Source organism: Aptenodytes patagonicus, chromosome 10 (assembly GCF_965638725.1).
Source record: "Aptenodytes patagonicus chromosome 10, bAptPat1.pri.cur, whole genome shotgun sequence".
Lineage (NCBI taxonomy): Eukaryota > Metazoa > Chordata > Aves > Sphenisciformes > Spheniscidae > Aptenodytes > Aptenodytes patagonicus.
Genome location: NC_134958.1, coordinates 615,105 through 639,200, shown reverse-complemented (window position 1 = coordinate 639,200; position 24,096 = coordinate 615,105). Strand labels below are relative to the sequence as shown.

At 34.8% G+C, this 24,096-nt stretch overlaps 1 protein-coding gene across 6 annotated transcripts in view; it reads left to right on the top strand.

The window, feature by feature from the left end:
• UNC13C (unc-13 homolog C) overlaps nt 1-23,595 on the top strand; it is a 238,892-nt gene extending 215,297 nt beyond the window's left edge. For all 6 annotated transcript variants that reach the window (XM_076347732.1, XM_076347731.1, XM_076347734.1 and 3 more), the window contains 6 exons: nt 221-277; nt 1,383-1,463; nt 6,593-6,740; nt 20,233-20,325; nt 21,059-21,218; nt 22,191-23,595. In XM_076347732.1, the coding sequence (XP_076203847.1) occupies nt 221-277; nt 1,383-1,463; nt 6,593-6,740; nt 20,233-20,325; nt 21,059-21,218; nt 22,191-22,476 (825 nt within the window). In that variant the 3' untranslated portion in view covers nt 22,477-23,595. The remainder of the gene's footprint in view (nt 1-220; nt 278-1,382; nt 1,464-6,592; nt 6,741-20,232; nt 20,326-21,058; nt 21,219-22,190) is intronic.
• The last annotated feature ends 501 nt before the right edge of the window (nt 23,596-24,096 follow it).

Sequence of the window (24,096 nt, the reverse complement as noted above, 5' to 3'; positions counted from 1 at the left end):
TTTGTATCGAGTATAGGATACTGGAGGGAATCATGCTGCAGGCATCAACTACTTGGCCTTATCAACTGAATGAAAATATGTCTCGTGTAATTGAAATTTTCATTTAGCTTTGCAAAACAGTGACTTTGGCTAATGTCCTAGCAGAAAATAAGATCGTGTTGACATAAAAAGCAAACATGCTGTAGTGAGTCTGTTTCCTGAATTTTCAATGTGATTACAGGGGCCACAGATGATATTCAGTGCAGCCAAAGATCTTGGACAACTGTCAAAACTCAAGGTAATGGAGCCAAATGAAGCTGTGAATGGCTTGCTCTAATGAAAAAAATAGATGAAATATTAGTGACTGTGAGGCCAAGCCTCATGCCTCATTCTTGTGCTTATTTACTATAATAAGATTGAATATGGCAGTAACTGTTCATAGGTGAGTAATGATTTTACAGTTTCATCAAAACCAAATTAAGAATAACAAAGTGTATGTTTATATGCTAAAGTGATCACTAGATGGGTCAAGAAGATGTCATTCCCATATTGCACAACCAGGCCTTAAATATCACAAAAAAATAAATTACAAGATCTTTGTGTTCCCTTCTGGAACCAGTTCTGAAAATACTCTAAGGTGGGACTACTAGTAATTTTTTTTCTGTGTATTACTTATGGTATGTGTTGAAACATAGCGTGTTATCTCTACAATAAACTCATCAGCACTACATTACTGAAGTCCATAATACAATTGATGGAGAGCTTAGACATCTGATACTGGTATCAGTTGTTTGCCAAGCAATTTTGCCATTAGGATTTCAGATTTGGGCAGAAATGTGGTAATTCCTGCTTCTGTGAATAATTGCTTAGTTTGCTAGAGGAGTTAAAATGTTGCCTAAGTAAATCACAGGATGCTTATTTTAGACAAAGATTTCACAGGAGTATTGTCACTTTATGACTCTATTTAACTTATGTTCTAATAGGAAACCCTTTCTTTTTAAACATGGGTCATTTGCAAACATAAGTTAAACTGTCAGGTTCATTAATAAAATGAATTCTTTCAGTATCATCTAATATAATTATTTAAACTTAAAATTTAAACTTTTCGCCAACCCCCCCAGAACAGAGAAATAATATGTTCTAGGAAAAGAAATAAAGCTACACAGATGCTCAGTATTAAACATTGGTTCTTTTTCTCTACAATCTATGTTTTCAAGAGACAACATGATTGCTCTAGGTTATAATTTGTTGTAAAAGAAGTCCAAAGTTGAATTAATCCCTGTTAATCATAGCAGTTTGGGGGGCATTTGTCGGTTTCTTTTGGTTTTTTTTTTTCCGAGAATAGACAGGCCACAACGCTGTCTCTCTTCCAAAATCAACTGCAGTCTTAACTTGCTTTGCAGGACCATGTGATTCGAGAGGAAGCCAGAAGCCTGACCCTGAGGCAGTGTGCAATAATGGAAGTAGCACTAGCTACTATAAAGGTACAGCATTACATGTTTTTCTGTTCTGTGCTGGAATGACCAAGAACATGACTGACATAAACGACAGATTCTAATATAGAATGGTCCCTTAGAAGCATAAAGATCCCTTTAATGTGTCAAGAACCATTTGATCCTCAGCTCCTTGTATCGACTCGAAAGCGAATGCCTAATAGTCTGCTTGCATAAAAGTTAGAAAAATTATTCTACCAGTTGCAGACAGAACATGTTCCCTTAAAGGAATTGGTGGCCAAAGCTTCTCTGATTCTTCTGTTCCTTTACAGTTTAGAGTTAGTGCAGCTGAAGCAGCTGGGCTAAATCCTTATTCTGTTGCAGCATAACCTCTTTTTCTCCCACAAAGGAGACACTGGGCCTGAAAAGTGTGGTTATTCCTAGCTGCGCTCTCCTGCAAACATGTATGACATGTTTTTTATAGCTCACCAGAAATCAAGGCTTTTAATACCATGCATTACTATGCACTATTTTAAATTCAACGTCCAGTTGAATTTATCAACTTTTTACAGTTTGGAATTCACCACCTAATTTAGTGTCACTCCTAAATAATCTGATTTACTTTAAAGATGCCATTTGATTCTACACGTTGGTCCCTTTTCAATGAAAACAAAAAGTCATATTCATCACACACCTGTTAAAAACACTTCTGAATAAATTAATTTTTATGCATTACCAACATCTTGTTGATGTAGATGTTAGTAATGCATAAAACTACTTTAGAAAAAAATCTTATGAGTGCAGTAAATGTTTTACATTAGATTTTTAAATGAGCCATATTAGAGACAATCCATTCAACCTTACCTGGTGCTAGTCTCATTACTAGAAATACAAATTAATTTATTGGTAATTGATAAAGTAACTCTAGGATTTGACCTCTCTGGAAGGATGAAAGGATCAGGTCATAGGCCAGATGAGTTGTTCTGAAAACTTTGGTTTCACTTCCACACATTTTATGGTTATTGCATTATGCTTCTAAATGTAAAAGTAAAGAGATTAACAAAGTCTTTTTTTTTTTTTTTTTTTTGATGAAAGACTGGAGACTTTCATACAGTCTTCACAGGTTGGGTTTCTGAAGTCAAAAGAAACCGTTAAGGAATATTATTTAATGTACTTATCAGTCTTTTTCACATTGGCCTGGATCTTCACTTGGGGTAAATAACTTGAAAGCAATCGATTTATAGAATAACAGCATATTTTCATATCTGCTGCTGAAGAGACAGCACATCAGGAAGGTAAGGAGGCAGCTACTTAAGTATAAAATTGAAGATATAAATAAGAGGCCATATTCATGATCAAGTCTTGTACAACAAAATAGTGTCTTAAAAGACAAGAAAGAAGTATCAAAGAGGGCTCCCAATTGCCATCTTTTGTATTTGCAGTGGAATTGGCATGTCTTTCAGAAATCAAAATAATATTTGGGCATTACTGATATTGTGGAAACAGAAATGGAACAAAATGCTGAAGTACTGTGTGCTCCCAAATTAAGCCCTGTGGAGTCCTCGGGTCAGTATGTGAATCTAATTATTTTCCTTTCAAAGCATCTGTTCTAAGTAAATAAAAGTTGGGAAAAATGTAAATTCTAACCCTGCCTGAATTTCCAGAGCTTAAACTCATAGATAGATATTAATCATTTTAGTAAAGAAAAGTCTAGAAATGGAGGGAAAAGGATAGAAATAAGGAAAAATCCTCTATTAATTCGGTATTCTTATCTCTGTGTGTGCTACACTCATAAACTGAGCAAAATAATGCTTTCTGGAAAACCTATTTTCAAATTGTAAGGCAATGACACGGCATTATAACCTGCTTACTGTACTTAGGACATGATAGGGTAAATCTTTTTTTTCCAAAATACTAAGTAAATACTCTTGTTCATGCAGAAATTGGTCTTACACTATTAGAAAGTGAACAAAGACAAACCTTGTGAGTTAACTCAAGAAAAAAAGACTGCTATGTTGATTTAGGAATGCAGTTCATAAGTTTAATGATCAAAATATACAATTTTTTGGTAATGCTAGGTAAATATGGGGGGTTTTAAAGCAAAAAGAATGGCTGCCCAAATAAGAATAGAAGAACAATAAAAATGGCATATGGTATCTGTTCAAAAATTAAGTAACTGATTATTGTAAGGAAGGGATTTGTGGGGAGGAGTATCTCTGTGCTTGCACAGTCTTTTTTCATTTTTTCTTTCATTAGGCTAATTTTTAGTACCAAAAATTAATTCACTGAGCAACTTACAATTATAATTTAATAGATGATGGTGTTATTAATGCTTTGAAGAGCATAAAATAAAGGAATACTCTTTCAACTTAAATATATATAGCATATCATCAGTCTTCGTATGTCATAAAAAGAACCTTAGCACTTTTTTTTTTTTTTTTTTTTTTAGCTTAATTTGCAATTTACTGTTAGGAGAAGCGGCTTTCTGGCCTCAGTTATCTCAAACTGAGTTATGTCAGCTATCTCATTATCTCAGCCCAGAGATAATGTGCATTGATAATATTGTTCTAGTTTCCATTTTTGTCTTTGCAAGCACTGTAAACCCACAGGCACTCTACAAAGTGAAACTACCACCCGATATGACCTGTGCGGCATTTGTCAAGTTTTGGTTGAGACTGCAGTGGCTACAGCGTTGATTTCCACATACCTGACATTATGCACTTGTCTCTGCACCTTTCATTTGTCAGTATGACTTTCAAGCCTTTTTTGACACCTATGAACCTTGAAACTCTTCACACTGGAGCATGAGTAGCAGGTGAACTACTTTAAGGTTTACATCTCTAAAGAACAGGGTATTAGGTGTCCAACTGAATCTGTAAAACCCTGTTTACTCATTATTTTTCTATATTCGATTCCATCCAACAATGATATGTTCATATTAGTGGTTTTGCATGCAAAATTTACCATTTATGGGCAAAAGCAAAAAAAAATAAAAACTCAGAAAGGTTAGGGTCAGGTGTCCTTGTTTCCTTAAAATGTCTGTTAGCTTTCATGGAGCTTTTAGTCCTTTGTAGCTGCTGCTGCAGATAACATTTTACTGGGAGACACAACTAAAAAAAAAAAAAAAATCACAGTAATTGTCACAATAGCAGGAAATATTAACAGATTTTAGCACTTGCTGATAAATTGATTAAGATCCTTGGTGAAATCATGAATATGCTTTTAAACAATTAAGACAATAGAGATTTCTTTGGAACATATAGTATGAAATAATTCACTTGGAAAGATGCAAATTTCATGTAAGTATGCAAGGATGAGAAGGTCAGAACCTCTTAAATTGACACTAACTGCCCATTTAGGATTAAAACAATATAAAACTTTTCAGCCTGATGACTTCAAATTCTTTGTTTTGCTCCTACAGATATTTTTTTCCCTGTAACAGTCAGTAGCTGACAACACAGAAAAGTAAATAATGACTTTGTTGTGTTAAGTACATTTATGTTTCATCTCCTGCAAAAATCTTGAGAATCAGAAGGTGAAATGTGTAGACTAACATGCAATGGGCATGTATGGACTGTAGGTCTGCTTTGTCACAGATGGATATGCTTAGGATAAAGCATTTAGTATGTATGTATGTATGTGAACTGAAATATATATATTGCATATATTTGGCAACACTCCAAAAATGCAGGGAGAATAGATTCTACTTGCAGTTCCCAACACTCCCTGTATTGAGTGGACCAATACTGCATGTCATCAAGTAGTCACAGTGTTTTCCTGAAAAACATTGTTTGCTTTTACTAATTAGCCATTAATGGGAGCTTTATACATCAATCTTGAGACCTAGAACTGTAATATAGATTGCAAAATGCCTTGCAAAGCGTTTGAACAAAACACTGGTTTTAAATGTGTGTGGCAAATATATCTTTTCTTTGTAGCTTAAGTGCATTAGTTCATCAACCACTGTCTTGTATAAAATTTTAGGGAAAATTCTTCATTTTGGGAGGAAGAAGGGAAGAATCTGTCCTAATTTTTCTGAACTCAGCTTTGGGATTGGAAACATAATATAATACCTTCAATAGTTTACATAGTCAGCATGGCATCGAAGTGGTAAACGTATTTTGTTCCAACTCTAGTTGTAGCAGTAGATCAGGAATTATCTTTTGTTTAAAGTATTTATGCTAATTTAGCTTTTTTTTTAAATGAAAGAAGGAAGGGAGCACTCAAATTATCAGTGTAAGTGGGACAGCAAAAAGAGGGGTGCTGTCTTGTAAGCAGGCCTTGATGAACAGCTGTCAGTAGTGGCTACACTGGTGCAACACTGGTGCAACTGCTTGCAGAGTGAAGATCTGCCTCCACCTTAGGGTTTGCAGGAAGCACTACTGGTGTAGTGGTTTACTGCTGTATCATTCATAGGAGTGCATAAAGAGAACTGTGGGTACAGCTGTTCTGCCCCAAAGGAAATCGGCTTTTGAAGGATGAAATTTACTCCCCATCTTCAAGGGCAGTACTTTTCTCTTCCATCCTCTTCCTTTCACAGTCCAGGAAATCCTAATGTGGCCACTCAAGGATGACACACACATTTTCTGCATATCCACGGTAAAACAGGTCAAAACTGGAATCAAAAAAGATAATCACCATGGAAACTTCCATGGAATTTCTAATAATTTCCCAAAGCACAATCATAATTTCAGGCACAATTACAATGCAGTGCTAATCCAAAACTTCATATTCTAGGATCTTCTCTTTTAAAACTTTAACAAAATTCCCCCTTCCCTTAGAAAGAATATGTTCTTTACTTGTGCTGTAAACCATGCCTTGATTTTAGAGATCTTTTTTAGGTAAAGAATTAAAACTGATTCCACTCTCCACAACCTAAAACAACCCTGCAAATATGTATATTCAGTTTTGACATATAAATACTTGAGATCATGAAGACCAAAATTAAAATTTTGTATCTTTTTTGCTCCCACAAGGCTTAAATTTTTACCTTTGGAAAGAAGCTCTGTAGTAAAGATGATGACAGTTATCTCAACTGCTATAATCGTAAATCTAGTTACACATGCCAAGTGTTATTTTTAAAAGTTTGTGTAAGAATTTTACTTAAAATTGTATGTCTGTAACTGAGGCCTCTCAGATAATTTGCCTCTCTGAATGACCATATTTGTTTTTCATTTTAGCAATACTTCCATGCTGGAGGAAGTGGGCTGAAAAAGAATTTCCTGGAAAAGAGCCCTGACCTACAGTCCCTGAGATATGCTCTTAGCCTTTACACACAAACTACTGACGCCTTGATAAAGAAGTTTATAGACACTCAGACGTCTCAAAGTAAGTGATCTGTAAGAGAGATATAAGTACGTCAAATTGTATTTTAAATGTTTTAAATGATTGGTTGCCGATCACATTCTCCAAACACTGTGGTATTTTAGAGTTTATTGTCACAAATTTGCCCATGTGATGTTATCCCATATCAACTGCTGTTGTCAATCAGTGGAGCTTATCTGAGGGCTGTGCATTTATCAGCTTGTCACTTTACATGAAGAATAGGTCCCATAGCTCTATATGAACACTGAATATCAGGGTTATTTATAGGAGCACTCCACACACAAACAGGGTTGTAGAGGCCATACCAGAGTGCATATTATAACTGCAGAAACAGAGTAAATTCACAGAGTACATTGGCAGCTCTAGATACTTTCAGAGCTGGAGGATATTAATTACTAATCACAAATAACTGCAAAAAGCATGACATAATCCCAAAAGGAAACCTGAAGGGATAAGAACAATAAATTGTGAGCAACATGTCCTTAATGTAGCACACTGATTCCACATTACAGCAGCCACACTTCTCCTTCTAGCAGGTCATCTGTGGATTCAAAAGGAATAGAAGGTTTCTGTAGGCTAAAATACAGCATTATTTTCCCTGTCTAGACTTTTTTCCTTTGTGCATTTCAGAATTCGGATTCAAAACCATCCTGCTGAAAATGTCACGTCATTTTTTATGACTCCTTATCAAAATTCAAAATTTTGATACTTTCCCAAAAGCAAACTAAGGCAGAGAACATGCACACGTATGATTTTAGGTGTACTTTGAATCTGGACATCAGCAACACTGAAACCACTTTTTCCTGCTCTAGAATGCACCAAAAAAAATGAAACACAAAGTCCTCTTCGTTTAAAATATATATACCATTCATTAATGGTGTATTTCGGAAGAGGACTTTCCGTGGTTTCAATAAGAGTTCATGGTTATACTTGTTATATATATATATATATATTTATTTAACATGGGTAAATCACGACATAGGCAAAGATTCCTTCTATTTTCAAAAAGAAGCTATTTCTTACCATTTTTCTTATCGCCCTAGGACAGTGTTTTCATACTTCTACAGTACATACAGGAACTGATTTTATATAGATAATGTGCGTTATATTCCAAGCTGAACGGTTTCTTCATTCTAGAAACTGCAAATTTTTGCATAATAGTAGTCTTTACTAGATTTCTTCTGAATGTAATGGGCATTTGTAAAAATGGCCTGTCCGCCACTTAGTATCTATGGGAAGGAATACAATTTGCTGATCTATAAAGAATTACCCTGCTCCCACTCATGACAATCGGAAAAGTTTTAATTGGACAGTTAAGCTGGAAATCAATTGCTTTTACCTCTGAAGTACAGTATGTTACTCAGTATAAAAAGCATGAAACACTAGTTTTGCAGCTTGCCCCAAGATTAATTCCAAGGAATGATTTCCTAGGCAGCTTCCATATGAGACTGAGGATCTCTGTTAATAATTCATACATCACAAGTGAGAAAATTGCTAAAAACTGTAATATAAAAGGAATTGATTCTTGCCCCCCAAAAAAAAGATTAACAATACAGATTTAGGCAGAAAATTATTAATTACTAGTATATTTTGCTTTTGCTTGTGCATACTTTCATTGTAACTTCAGGAGAAAAAAATTATCCAGGTTGTAGCCATAAGCAGAGATCTTTTATAAATCCTGAACCACAAACTTGAATTTTCTGATTTTCATCACGATTTCAGCCTGAGGTCTGTGTTCATTTCTGTGCACACATTAGCATGCCTATATTTGCACACCAGTATTACCAGAACTGTAGCCACTGGGAATGAAAGTTAAGGCAAAGTGACTCATAGCTTTTCATCACCCTTTAATGTCTCATTTAAAAGAACTAAAAAGCTCATCTATTATGACCTCCAGCCTTACAACTGTAGCTGCATCATTAGCATTTAGTTAAAATGACCCTGTTTGCAAATCAGAAACTTTCTCTAAAGTATAATCAGATTTATATCTGCCCTCATATTTGTGCAGGTAACCAAGCCATAATCAATAGACAGTTGGATGCAAATGCAAAGCAATGGCAAAAAGAATACTTCAAATCTAAAGAAAATAGCTTATTGAATAACAACTATGACTGTAGATAAAAGTGGATGCTCAGTTTTCCTGTAATGACTACTAGAATCAGACAATAATTAGGCTTACTTTTAAACACAGGTGAAGATACTTTTTCATTTGCCATGATTAAACTGCAGTGTTTCTAAGAAACTGAAGGGCAAAAATTTGTTTGATTGGTGTGAGGAGGAGGAGTTATTTTCCCCCTGTAGGAAGCATGATAGCTATGTAAAAGTGTGTGTTATGGTCCTTGATACTTCCTGTATTCATGTACATGCAGGGTCAAATTCAGTAGGAATAACCAAATTATCCAAGAACATGCTTTTGCACCATTTCTAAACAAGGATGATTGCTTGAACCAGAGTTTTGACTCCCAGCCTTTGTGCCTGCACATTCTTAAAGAGCTTCCTGGAAACAAAGCAATTTGCATAGGCAATATTAATAAAAACACTCCTAACTTTTAAAATGACGACTCAATCTCAGGGATTCAGTTTTTCATGTGGTGGTTTCAATACACTAAATACTTGAAAGCTAAACTCATTGCCATTTTCAAATACAGCAGGAGACTATATTGTTATGGACATATGCTTTAAAAGCAAATTATCACACAGTCAGGACTAATGCAGTTAACTGCCATAATCCTACTCTGATGATTTTTCCTTTTCAAAGCACCGCTACAGACTCTCAAGACTGTTTTCGAAACAGACAAGTGCTTGAATAAGTAAATGACAATGCTGAGCATAAACCAGCAGTAACTTTTTGAATAACTGATGACATTGCTTTTTTTTTGCATTTTTTCTCCCTATAATGATTTGCCATTTAAAGGGAATACGATGATGAAAGTTATAAATTCAATCCTTCCTCAGTGTTCTGAAAACAAATCTGTAACCACACTATGAAAATGAAAGATAAAAGAAAAATGTTGTCTGTATCAACTTTATTTGACAATACAGAGATCAGACTAGCATACTTAGTGACATAGCTTTAGGTTCTGTCATATGCTATCATATTAAACACCTGTCTTTCTGCCTGGCACAGGAGGAGACAGAGGTTTCCCTTCTCTCATTACATCCCTACTATTCCCAGATCTGCCACGCACTTTCAGCTTGTTTGGAAATTAAATACTGCCAAGACTCTGATCATTACAGATTTTAACATTGGTATCAATATGATAGTAAGGGGGAAGATTATCTGTGTTTGTCCCTTAGTATAGAAAAAGGAATTTTATTTCCAGAAAAATAAGCAAAACATGCCAGCACTTGATTTATTTTAATCCCAAGCCACAAATGTAAAACTTGTAGAGCAGCATTCTCTTTTGCAAATAAATTATCAGTATTGTTTGGTAGGAAAACTTTTACAATTTTACATACAATGAATTATAAACTGGTAGCGAAATTTAGTTCCACTTATCTGAAGGTCACATTTAATATTAATCAGAAGGTGTCCAGGTGATTCTGCAGTGCCTGTGCTAAGCACATTCTTCTGGATCAGTGTTTTCTTCTTATTCAACCATACACCAGTGTTAGCGCTGCCAAGAACCATTTCATGGAGCAGGTCGCTTTTAGAGTCTCTAAAATGGACATTGATATAGACCTAAAGGATTTTGAAAAACCTGAAGGCAGTTTAGTGAAGAGAACTGCATTTCAAAGCCTGAGTGGCTGGTATCTTACACACTATATGGTCATTGATACCCCTTGCAAAGAGCATATAAAACACAGCCAACTGAGAATCTCATAGCATCAGTACGCCATGACCAAGCAGATCCCCTGAGGTTCAGATCTCTGATTGATTCTGTTTCCTTTGGTCTTTTGTCAGCTGTAAACTGTCACTTTTAGATTGGGTACTACTAATAATATACATTAGCTTGTACTGTAAAAGTGATCTTTTTTCTCCTCTAAATTCAGCTGCAGGATAACATTTTTGCATAAATTCAGACTAACATGGATTGTTTTCAACATTTTTTGTGACCAAACAATTGTTTGTGCACACTACACTTGTGCCAAGCATGAATCAATTGTAAAATAGTAGCACACTGCCAAGCCTTACCTATAAAACCCTGCTCAGTTGCAGGGACTTGGGGGTTCAGTGCTGTATGGCTAAAACACACCACGGCTGGCTAACAGCTGGATGGCAGCCAGCAAGCCAGCACAGAATATCATCAAGGAAAGCTCAATGGTTTCTGCAAAAACCATGTATTTGTACATTGATGTATTTATACAAGTTGTCAACCTACATCAACTCTAGTCAAAAAGGTCAAATTTCAGTTCAGGCAGGACAAGCTAATTTTAACTCAACTTGAGCTAAATTCAACCACATTTTCTCAATCAAGACAAAACTATAAAAGCCAAAAGACAAACTCTTTCTGTATTTCTGTATTTCAGAAGAGAACGAACAGAGTCAGAACACTGAAGTAAAACTACATCCATATCCATTGGCCTACTGTACAAACTTTCCTACTCTATGGTGTATTTGACTTACTGTAACTCAAAGCTCACCAGTCCCAGTGATGCTTCTTAAAATTTGTTCCTAAAAAAAGAGAGAATTTTCAGCCTGGCAGTCACCTTTTCATTGAATTACTTTATACCTTCACCTTTTAGACTACTTAATCTAAAGGATATCAAAATTAAAAGGAGATTTATGGCTGTGGTTTAGTTTACTGAAGATTTAAGACAGTGACTAATTTCATAAACTGTAGCCTCTGTTTTGAATGTTTACATTTGGTTAGCATCAACTCTAATAACATTTGGACAAATATGATTTTAGTTTTAGCAAACTACATAAAAAGGCAGCACCTCAAACATTACAGTGTCCTGAATTTGCTCTAATTTATTACTACTCATTTCTCCAAAGTAAATGCCACTGTTGCATCTAAAATGGTTACTTATTGGAAATAGAGAAATGTCTTTTCTTATAAATTTACAGCAGCTTAGTTTTATAAACCTCATTAGAGAATGCTACTGTTATTGTGAGGTATACAACATAGCAATCCATAGTGGTGGGACTGCAATATATTTTTTAGCTTGACTTTAAAGAGTTTGTATTACTTAAGCAGAAGAAAAATCAATACTCATCTAGCAACATGGAGGCTCATATTATAATCCCTACTTGTGTGTTTAAATGGCTACAGAAAAGGCTATTCTTTCACATCAACTGATTTGTATCGAATTTCTTCGTTCTTATGCTGGACAATTGAAAGCTAAAAGGGGAAGAAGCATCTGAAAACAAGAAAAGATAATAAGCAGAATTAAAAACATTTACCTAATGAGAATGAGTAACTATAACAGTAACTCCATACTCATCTTGTGAAGCCAACATAGGGAAGGAAATTACATGATCAAAAATGAAGATAAATTCTTTTCAGCTGCCAAGCCAAAATTAAATTCTGTGTTCCTTTGCAACCTGTAATGGTACAAGGCAAAGCAGAACCTCACTATCTTCTATCTTCTTAGATATATGGAATCAGATTGAAATACTAAACTGATAGTTAACTTAGAAAACAGTGAACGTACTATGGTTTGGGCAAGCAGATAGATGACATCAGACTACAGAAAATAAAAATCATTTAGCATGATTATAAGTGAAAACAGAAAGACTTTTTTCCCTGCTCTTTTGCATGTCAAAACTATTGTATTATTAACTGTCATATTTTGAAAGCTATACCTGTATTCTATCATCAACTTTAAGTCCTACAGAGCATTTCCAGTGCTCACATAACCTATACTTCAGACAGAATTTAACTTAAGAAATAATCCCTGTTTCATCCACTGTAGTTTCAAATTGAGGTCAGTGTCATGTGTTACACAACCTTAGTTCATGAAAGAAAAAAAATAGACCGGCATTATAAGCTGCAGAAATCAGCATACAATTGCAAGGACTGTATAGTAGCGAACAACAGAAAACCTAAGAACAATGAAGAAACTTGCAGAATTACACCTAATAGAAGTATTCTAGCATATACTAATATCAAAATAAATGCATTCGGAATAGTGGCAGAAAATAAATATTTTAAAACTTCACAGATAAAAAAAAACAGACTGCTGGTGAAGCATAAGGTTTTTACAGAATGTTCACTTAAGAGGCTGTCACAATAGAAAATTTCTTTGGCTACTCCTTAAATGAAATAGTATACAATTTATTTCTAATTTAGGTGCTTTATTACAGTTTCTCTTAAGTCTTCAAGAAAATGAACACAAGCTACTGATATCCATCAGTTATATGACATCAGTTTTAAAAAATAATAACTTAATGGTATCAGTGGAGCATTCATAAACCTCTTAACTTGAGAGGCTATACTTGCCTGTATGTTGCTTCGTTAAAACACTGGACTATATATATATACACACACCTGTATATACACATACACACATACATATATATGGATGGATGGATGGTGTTAATTGGATACTCACCTCCCAGATCAAAGCTGGCTCATGCCTGGTTTCTTACCATACGGCCATACAAGCAGCTACAGAGAACAGAGGGTCACAGCGGGGTTGTGCAATTGCCAGCCCTCATCATGTGAAGCATGGCTTACGCTAGGTAGAGATGAAGGGGAAAGCCTTAACTGGGGATTCCACCCTGACACTCAAACCAGTACTTTCTACTCACACCATAATATTCTGCTTTTATATTATGCTCTCTGAATTCCTCATATCACTCTCGCTGACATTACAGAAATTCAAATAGGAGAGAATGTATTTTGATAGTGTGGCTTTGTACAATTGAGAGGCTTACAGATGCTGCAGAATCTTCTGTCAACCTTAATACCTTCACACCAAGTGATCCTTAAGATAAATGATTTATGTTTTCTAATCAAATACAAACATTCTCAGTCTTTTCAATGCTTTCATGGCAGCCTGGTGAAAGAATGGTTGCTGAAAGTCAGCCATCAGGTAACTGAACTTGGCTCTCAGAATCCCCCAAGACAAACAATTAGCAACTTCTTAAAGCAAAGCATGTGTTGCAGTTAGCATGGTTATCATTACTAAAAGGAGGTTTCCCTTCCTTTTCTCTAACACACATACAGAAGAGATCATTTAGCTTACTACATCCACCTCTTAACAATTTAGCTTTAACTTACTCTTTGTATTAAATGAAGATGTTAAAACATGCACTCAAGATTTTCCTCTAAATTATAGACCCTCAGGATCGTGTGAAGAATAGCTTGATTAGTCACCCTGATCTTTTGTCTCCTAATAAATTAGCAGATGAACCCCAGACAAATATATGTATTTTATTGACATCGTTAATCAGAAGATGACAAATGTTTGTCTGAATTAAAATGTTGATTTCATAGCTTGTGTAATTCCTGGACACTGGGCACTGTGAAAGCTTGAATATTTGTTCAACTTTTTCATTCTTATGTCCAATATAGAAAATAAAGTCAAAGCATAGGTCCGGTATTTAAATAAATGGTCAGATTTATTCTGAAGAAGCTAGCTAGCAAATGTGGTAGGATAGGGTTACCACAGGGCAACGTTGCCAGTTCAGCTGGTTTTATTGCCTGGCTCACAGTGCTTAGTGCACTTTTCTAAGTCTCAGGTACTAAAATCATGTCATGCATGACGATTAGTTTGCAGGTAGTAGCTGTTTTTCTTTTAAACTAGATTTCTAATCCTCAAAGAGGTAAAGAAGATCTTGAAATCCTGAATCCTAAAAGCCAGAGTAAAAGAAAGAGAAAAAAAAAAAGTAAACCTCCATAGATTTAGGAACTTTTAATACAGCTATAAAGATTGTTTCAGAGCCTAGCTTATTATCTTTGACTACTTTGGGGCAAAAATACTGCAAAAGACACTTGCAACAACTTTATGAGTGCCTGGATGAGAGGAGGAGAAAGTCAAGAAGCTACAAAAGTCCAGGAAGAAGACAGTCTTTAAAAGAGCATCTAGCCCCAGAACTATAAAAATATAAGAACCCTAGACATTAGAAGGAGGCACTGTAGACATACAAAGACTTAATCAAATAAGTATAAAGTAAAGGGAAAGGCTAAAAAAACTCGGTAAGAAAGAATCACTTCCATTTGGTATGGAAGTTGGCGAAATCAGAGAGCGCAAGTAGGGCAGAAAGGAACAATGTGAATAATCTAAAGTTGATTATAGATCCATGCCAACTGGAAGAAGAGGAGATACCAACATGGTAATATGAACCCAAGGAATGAGCAAATTATGAAATTCCAAGATTAACAAAACAAAAAACCCAAATTTTTGTCAAATATCATCTTACCTTTTTTTTATTATTATTATTATTATTAATATTATTATATAAGCACTGATTGGTTCAGTACAAAACACATTAATATTTAAAGTCAGAGGGGTGTTTGGTAAATGTCAGATTCCTTTTCTGTTTAATGAAGTACTCCCTTTGCATAAATTAAAATATTTAATTCATGTTTACCTTCTCAACCTAGGGGTCATTTCAGCCCTTCAATAAATGTAAGGAACCATGAATGTATGGAAAACTGGAATATAATTGTGTGAAGAAAAAAAATATAGTAAATTCAAATAAAGGACTTCTGACAATATATTTTTATATATTCAATAAATTCTGACATTCGGTGCTTTCCTTTCAAAGCAAATAATATATTATTATGTTGTAATAACTGCAGATAGTATAAAAGCCTTTCAAATACAAATAGGAACTCTGTTTTCAAACACCTGAGCACCGACACTGATCCCTTTTGGACACTGCATAGACTGTTTAATAGATTCCAGCTACACCAGAAATTGGATCAATTCTCTCCTCAGAGACACATAACTTCTCACATTAGGAGGGGTATATAGTCCATTTCCAAGTTCTCTGGAACCTGAGCTGAAAAAGACCATGAATCTAGATCCACATCAGGTTTTGGACACCCAGCTGATGGTTTTGGTGACAAAGTCCAAACCTGATTTTTCTACTGAATTTTGCCTGAATTTCCAAAAAGCTCCAGTTTTGACTATGCCTCCTTGTCTCATATCTCAACTCTCTCTCTCTCTCTTATGCATACATTCTGACAACTTAACCCTATACTTAAGGCTCAGCAGATCTATAAACTGGACAGCAGGCAGAGGAAGAAAACAATCCACCTTGTTAACTGCTGAGATTTCTTTTTTTGAATAAAACAGAATTTTTTAAATAATTTTGAATAAAATAGTTTTCCAAACAAGTCCTATGAACTTTGCAAATGCAATGCAAGTTTGGGGAAAGGCTCATAGAGACAATGGAAGGTGTAAGAACATCTGCATATTGTCCTCATAAATATTTTGAAAAAAAGTGAGTCTTACTTTTACAATATGACTGTATAGTTAGAAGTCTCCCTGCAAGCACCACTAAACAAGAATGGACACTGCACAGACCACAAACGCTTTAACAATTAATGCTTCTGGAGTTCAACAGTGGGGGAAAAAAAAAAGAAAAAGACAAGAAAAAAGAATTAAATCTGTTGTTATTGAAAGCTGTAATTGTTATTGGATGAAACAAGAAGAATGTGTCCCTAGCTGAACAATAAAAACATTCCATTATTCTCTTTTGCTACTAGATGACTTTGCAGCATAAAAAAAAAGCCTTGTTTTGCAAGCATGCCCTTAATATTGCGCTCTCTCTGACACATAATTTGGTACTGTCTTTTATTCTTTATGTTGTGAGAAACAGAGCCTCAAATAAAGCCTCCTCCAGATTTAAGGGTTTTACATGAAGCTACCAGCAGGAAGATATGATGAATACCAACAGATCTTAAAGCAGTTTCTAAAGAAAGAATTGCTATCATAAGATAGAACATAAGATAGTTGATGGTCCATATCATGAAATGATATGTTAACCTAAGGATTATACAACCATTTTCAAACTTTGTACTACAGGCACAGAGCAGATGAAAGAGAAGGCTTGCATGGCTGAGTGCAGGGACCGATTTTTTCTTTTAGGATTCAGTACTATGTATTTCTGTCCGACTGTTTTACACCATCAAATTATTGTTTTTTCACCGCTCAGATTTCAAGGCTGCTATGTTTCACTTTCTTATAGCTACCAAATTTTGCCATACTGAACTGTAAATAGAAGAGATTGCAAGATTGATGATAACATTTGGCTAAATACAATACCAGATAAAAACTAACTTTGTTAACAGATAGGTCAGGCTATACCTTTTCAGACACAGCAATTTTATCTCCCATAAATACTTCTGTATGAGAATTTACATCATTATGTAAACTTTCCTATGTTTATATTAGAATATCTAAATAGTGCAAACTTTGGGCATAGCTATAGTGCTGGTTTTAGTAATTACGTACACAAAGTCTGCTATCTTAAGTACTCATAGCAGCATAACCATCGTGGTTGGAGAGTCAGAGCTAAGACTTATGAACAGTCCAATGATTAGCTCAGCTTCTCAAATGTGTTTTGCTGCTCTTATTGAGGTCCATGCTGCATACCAATGCTCCCAGTAGCCCCCAAAACAAACTAGTCTTAATATTTTCCTTTTTTTTTTTCCAAGAAATTATGAAAGCATCCCAGTTTTCATGCCCCAACTTCCAGAGCAGCTGGAAAGTACACACCATCAGAGGTACTGTTCCTGCTATTTCAAGGTCTTAAATTCTATTCTTAAATTTTATGCTAGCTCATTTTCTGTGAAGCCCATTTATTTCTGCTGGGCTCTTTTTTCATGCAAACCTAGAAGTTAGTTTCCAAAGTCGTCCTAATAGGAAAACTGTTTTAAAACTTTTTGCTGCTAAAGGATTCAAGCAGGACAAAGGACCCCTTTCACAGAAATGTACTTTTGTACATAATCACAGACTGATTCAGTAGGAGTCTCTTGCATTTAGCAGGAATATTATTCTAGAGAATATATTTTTACAAAATATACGACTCATTTTTCCACTTGTATTTTCTGCTATTTTCTCTTACCAGAGTCCACAAGTTCACACTTCTCCTTACCTACTAAGGAATAGAAGACAGAAGAATTAGTTTCTGTGTGCATATGTAGCCAATATGACTATCATGACTAAGAAACATTTGACTAGGTCCTTGGTCCAAAAATGGCTCTCTTCTGTCAAGATCATTAGGGCTATAACAACTATCACATTGATGACATTCCAGGTGCTAAATAAGGAAGGAATTAAAGCCTGACTGTTTTGGACTTTTTGTCCACTGAGGAGCAAGCATCTTTGGTCAGAGGAAATATTTTTTTCTCCTTTACAGTTTGTTTGCTTCAGTAGAATGACTGCAGTTTAAATGCAAGTGATCACTTTAAAACCCACCTATGAGGATGCTGTATTTTGATTCATATAAATAACCTAAGAAATAAAATCTAAAGAGGAGTTTAGAGTGGAAGCAGTAATAGTTAAGCAACCATAAGGTTTTCAAACATAAAGCAGAGTTATTTGTAAGGTTGTTAAGCTTCTAATGAGTTATATTACAATACCAGAAGAAAATTGCAATCATCCTCTGCAGCACAGGGCTAGATATTTGTTGTCAGTTAAACCGACTTGTTAAATGTGGTAGGATAAACGGACCTTTCTATAGAGCAATGAGAATCACTGATTCCTGCTGTGGCTTTACAAGAACTGGTAGCAAGAAAGAAAACAAAACAGCAGAAATAGACAAATCAGAGACTTTAAAATGAAGTGCTGTAGGTCTTGAATGTCAACAAAAGCTGCTATAAGCAAATACTGAATGTCCTAGAATTGTATCTCTAGTTTGTTCAGCAGGTCAGAGAGAGAGAGAGAGAAAGCAAATGCAAGATGGATGGGGTGGTAACTGAAAGAAACCAAGCTTATATTCTAGACTCCACTAGAAGTTGTCTCTGCTGGCTGAAACATTCTGCTGCAGGAAGTTTCCTCAGCAATAGTGAAATGTAGGGTCATTTTAATGTCAGCTGTTTTCAGTATAAAACTGTGTGATGTTTTACATAGATTTCTTTATAACCGTATCAAACAGTACTATACATACAGGACTAATCCCACTATATATTTGCGGTACTGCTTAGAGCACTGTTGTGAATTATCAACTACTAGGAAAAGGAAAGCAAAAGATCAGTTAGGAGACCTTTGCAAGGATATACTTTGTATAGTTAATAAAAAAGTTGGAGAAACAGAACAAGACATATCCTGTAGATTCACAGATTTTGTCTTGGTAAGATCTAATGTGTCATTATTACAGGTTAACACAGTACGCTCCGTTATTACCATCACCCACAGGTTGCTGCATAAGCTACCTAGTGAAAATGCTAATTGTTTTCTTTTAAAACATTCCTGATTTCTCCTAAAGGGGTTTTGGTTTGGGTTTTTTTAAACTAAAGGCTAAAACAAGTAATTGATGCTGGCTGAAATTTCCAGTGATATTCAGGATCAGCATGACTCACCTTCCACTGCAGTCAGTGGTAGATTATTATTAATTTTGAGTGGGAGAGAGTTTGAGAACTTGTCATACTCCCTCTCAGTACATTCAGTTTATCCTACCCATTCAGTGTCCCTGTGATTTAGAAGTTGCAAATTCCTGGATCTCTTCTCCTGTCCAGCTTGGCAATGAAAGCTTTTTAATCAGAACAAAAGATTAGCGACTTAGAGTTACAGTATGTTCAACTCAGACTTCATAGCTGAAGATGGCTGTATGTGGAATCAAAAGCATCATTCATAAAAAGGTCCACCACCACAAAAAGAACCTGTTACGGTTTAATTCCGTGCAGTATGTAACAATTTGAAAAGATGGAATTTCACAATATGAAAGAACAAGACAGATTAATGCTCTAGAAGCTCCAGTCTCTATTCTCTCTGATTTACTTTACAGCATCAGAAAGCAAGTGAGAATAACCCATATAAAACTATATATTATATATAGTATTGGAGTATTAGCCCAGGTAAGCTGCCTTCTGAATTTTAGGTGTAAAAAACAAGGTGTTGTCTTCATTTAATTCAAGTTAAGTAGTCCAAATAAATACAAGGGAAGGTGTTTTAACACAAGTTTTCACGCAGTGGGTTAAATGTAACTGCATTAAAAACACCACAGTTTGTATAATGAAAATTACACCTTTTTTAAAATCTTGTTTTTCTGGACAGAATAATTTTACATAGCACTTTGCACTCCAAACAATTTTTTTTTTTTAAACTGGGGTGCACATGCAAACAAAGTTTGACGAAACCACCAACTTTTGCATTTCAAGATGCAAACACACCTAATGACAACAAGAATGGAAGGTTCCAGATGAAAGGGGTTTTTTTATTTTACTGAGGCAGTTTACATAGACGTTTGCAATTGTTAGGTACTTTTGTGGCAAAATCAATTATGCATCTGTAACTGATTCCCACTTAAATGTGAAATATATGTCAGAAATTTCTAAGTGTTTCTGACAGAAAATATCTCTCACCTTCTTTCACTGTCTATTTCTCTTGAGGTATTGAGAAGCCAAGCGTGCTAACCTACTGATTATTATTTCAGGTCAAACCACTAATAATTCAGTTGGTGAGATATCTATACAGGTGGATGTCTCTACACATCCTGGAACTGGTGAGCATAAAGTCATTGTAAAAGGTAAGTTTCAAATAGCTAGTTTTAAAAAGAAAGCAACAACAAAGTCGAAAATCCCCAAGCACTACATCCTAAGTAAAACATACCAATAATGAAATAACAAATGTTAAGTATTACAGTACTTGTAAAGCTATGAGTATGCTTCAGGTGATGAGGAACATACTTTTTCCTTGCTCAACATCAGCAGAAGTTAAGATTATGCAGGTAAGTACTGTCTGTGCTTCTCTGTGTAGACAGTTAAAATTTATTATACGAAGTTATGGAGTTATAAATTCAAATGTGCCAAATTAGACTTCTGAATTGCTTGCATATAATGAAATTTTCCAAATGCTGTAGCAAAGCTGGGTGGTGAATGACTGCACCAAGACTTAAAAAGTTCCATTTTTAACAAAATGCCTTTGTTCTGCACAACCTGAATTCCAGAGAAAACCCAGTATCATTTATATTAGTATAAGCTGATATTTTAATTACAGTGAAGGCAGCAGACAAAAGAGCTATTAATGTAAAGTATTTGTAAAATATAAGTTTATCTTTGCTACTGTTGTAACTGAAAGTAGTCAGACATCTTACTTGGCAGGGAACAGGCAAAGCTCCTCCTAGGCTTGCCCAGGTATTGGTATCCTATAGGAAAGCTCTCAGGTCACCTTTCATTGGCTATACAAAGTCGTACCAGATAATTAATTTGAGCTCTTCTAATGGAATTTTATTTAACTTCATTTCTTTTATTTCTTTATAGTTGTAGCAATTAATAATCTAAACTGGCAAACAACAGCTATGTTCCGGCCATTTGTGGAAGTTTGCATATTAGGTCCTAACCTAAGTGATAAGAAAAGAAGACATGGAACCAAGACAAAGAGCAACACCTGGTCACCAAAATACAATGAAACTTTCCAATTGTAAGTCTTTTTTGTCTGTTAATTGCATATTTTATGCAAATTTTTTTAGAACTTCTTGCAGTTAGACCAGTAAGAACATTAAAAAAACATCCTAAGGCCACTATACACATCAGAGTCCATAGATAGAGACACCACTTCAAAACTTTTAGTAATTTGTATCTTTGTTTTATATGAAGATGAATGACAACCAGTAAGCTTTCAGTCTTACAAAAGCTGGTTAAAATGTACAATTCATTTCCCTACACAGGAATAACTGTTTATAGACCTAGGAATCTATTTGCCTAAGTAGTTATCTGGACTGAAGCATTAATTATTACTGCTAGATATCTGGGCCTTTATGACTGTTGAGATATCTAAATATGTAAAGGGTTGTGTATGTGTTAATGGTATTATTTATCTCTATTATTTAATCCTTAAAGCAATAAGAAAATTTCATCTAACCTGGAGTTTTAAATTTAAATTCTCACAGCACCTCTCACCTGTTTACCTCTCCTCCCCTTTCATAACTGAGACCAATTAATTTTCCTCCCCTTACCCGCCAACCCTGACTAGGACAGAGTTCACTTTCTCAGTGTCTGACCACAAAGCTCCTTTTGAGGCTTGCTGCCAGTGATTTTCTTTATTTTTTGCAGTTGATTTAAGTATGTTGTTATGATAGTTGTGGAACTAGTTGAACATTTTAGATACTTTCTAGGGAAAGGTAACAGTGTTTATTTCAGATATTGAGGGAATGATGAATTCTCTGTTTCTGTTCAGGTCAGTGGGAACAGAAGCTACATCATCAGTAGCATCTGAAAGGTTAGCTGTGTAGAAGGTTTAAAACTAAATGACATTCTGTCGCAACAAAATGGAACTACAAAAATTAAACTACCACTATCACTTTAATTTTTACGAGATTTCTAGAGTACGTTCATTCCTTAGGGGAATTAAACTGAACTCCTTGTTCTAAATTCATATTTTTAATCCATGCAGTATTTTGAGTAACGAAGATAAGCCAGGAGCCTACGAACTTCACCTCTCAGTGAAAGATTACTGCTTTGCTAGGGAAGATCGCATTATAGGAATGACAGTTATTCAGCTGCAAAACATAGCAGAGAAAGGTAGCTGTGCATCTTGGTACCCCTTGTTGAGAAACATCTCTGTAGATGAAACTGGGTTAACAATTCTTAGAATACTTTCTCAGAGGACCAATGATGAAGTTGCTAAAGAATTTGTAAGGCTTAAATCAGAAACAAGATCTGCTGAAGAAATAGCCTAAAATACCCACGTAATGCAAGATTGTCACCGCCAAGAACATAGATACAATGCTGTTGTCCGAATAGTGCATGCATGTGCAATTCTGTGGGAATGTTTAACTAACTATGTTTTCAGTGTTTGCCAGTACTTACGTACTATATTTGCAAGGTATGTCAAGGAGCTGTATATCTTTTATACATATTTTGGTCTTTGGTAAAGTAATTGTTCCAATGAAGTGCCAAAACTAAGATTAAGAGTAAATGTTTCATCATATCTTTTTAAATATTGATTTCACCTCATCACAATTCCTTTATTTTTTAACATTTATTAATAAATAATTAGCTTTTTTAATTGATTAATAGGTTGTCTCTGTTAAACTACTCTGTTGCTTATTCTAAATTAAGTTACCTCCCTTACTATTTATTTTAAAAATGATGTACCTAGTTTTCTTCAAACTATCATTTTATGCAAGCCTCATTTTAGGTATCTTACTGATAACTTTTTCTATCATTACTACAGATGCAGTTACTTATAGAAAGTGTTTGTAATTTTATAATTACCAATATAAAGTAATGATTTTTGCATAAAAACTGAAAAAGGATGGAAATATTTTATGCTAATCTTTTTCCAACCTTTCATAAATATCACTGTGAAGAAATGCTGTTAAAGCAAGTTCTCAAGAAGCTGTGCTTATCAGAGTTTGTTACTGAAGTTTGATATCTTGAGATAACTTTGTTCTTCAAAACTGCCAAGGTAATATCATATTTGTATTAAAAGAGTAAGTCAGTATCTGTAGAAAAAGACTGCCATACAGTACAGTATATGTGCTTTTAAAAAAATCATTTTTTAAAATGATATGGTACTGTACAAGGGTTAGTAGTTTGGAATATGTAATGCCGGTTTGTGGTTCGTTTCTAGAAATTGTTTATGAAAAGAAAAGATGCTGTTAGCATTTTCACTCAGAGTTATTAACGTTGCTTTACATACTTAGCTGTAACATCAGTTAAGTGCTTTATTTCTTTATTTTTTTTAGAAAAGTTCAACAGTTTGTACTTATGCAACATTACTATGTATTGCACTAAAGCAGTGTCCTGTAAATATATTTAGTGAGAAATTGTAAAATAAAGTATGAAGAAACTGCTTTCTAGTTTTGTCATTTTATATTATTTATGTACCTATAGCTTTTATGTGCATGGGAAGCCCATGCAGTGGGCTTACAATATAGCTTTATAATATATCAAAGTACGATTTCCAGTGTCTAGCATTTGGCTCTTTTGTAAGTGTATGATTTGATATGTCAGTGTCCTAAAAAACTATAATAAATGAGGTAGGCATACATATATAAAAAATATAATGTTCTGTAATAACACACATAATACACACAATGTTCTGTAATAATACACATATTTGTCATTGGTTTGGGTTACAAGTGTTTCTAATAACACAGGTTAGAGTTTTCAGCTTTGCTTAGGGAAAAAATAAATAAGAGGAAGGGAGGACATATAGCTAGTATGTCAATGCCAGTCTTTTAAAAATGTAAACCAGATTCTTTCCAGGATATCCTTTTGTGAGATATTTAGATGAGATTTTAAGGATGACTTTCAACACCCTCAATCCTCTTGCTTGAATACTAAAAAGTAGA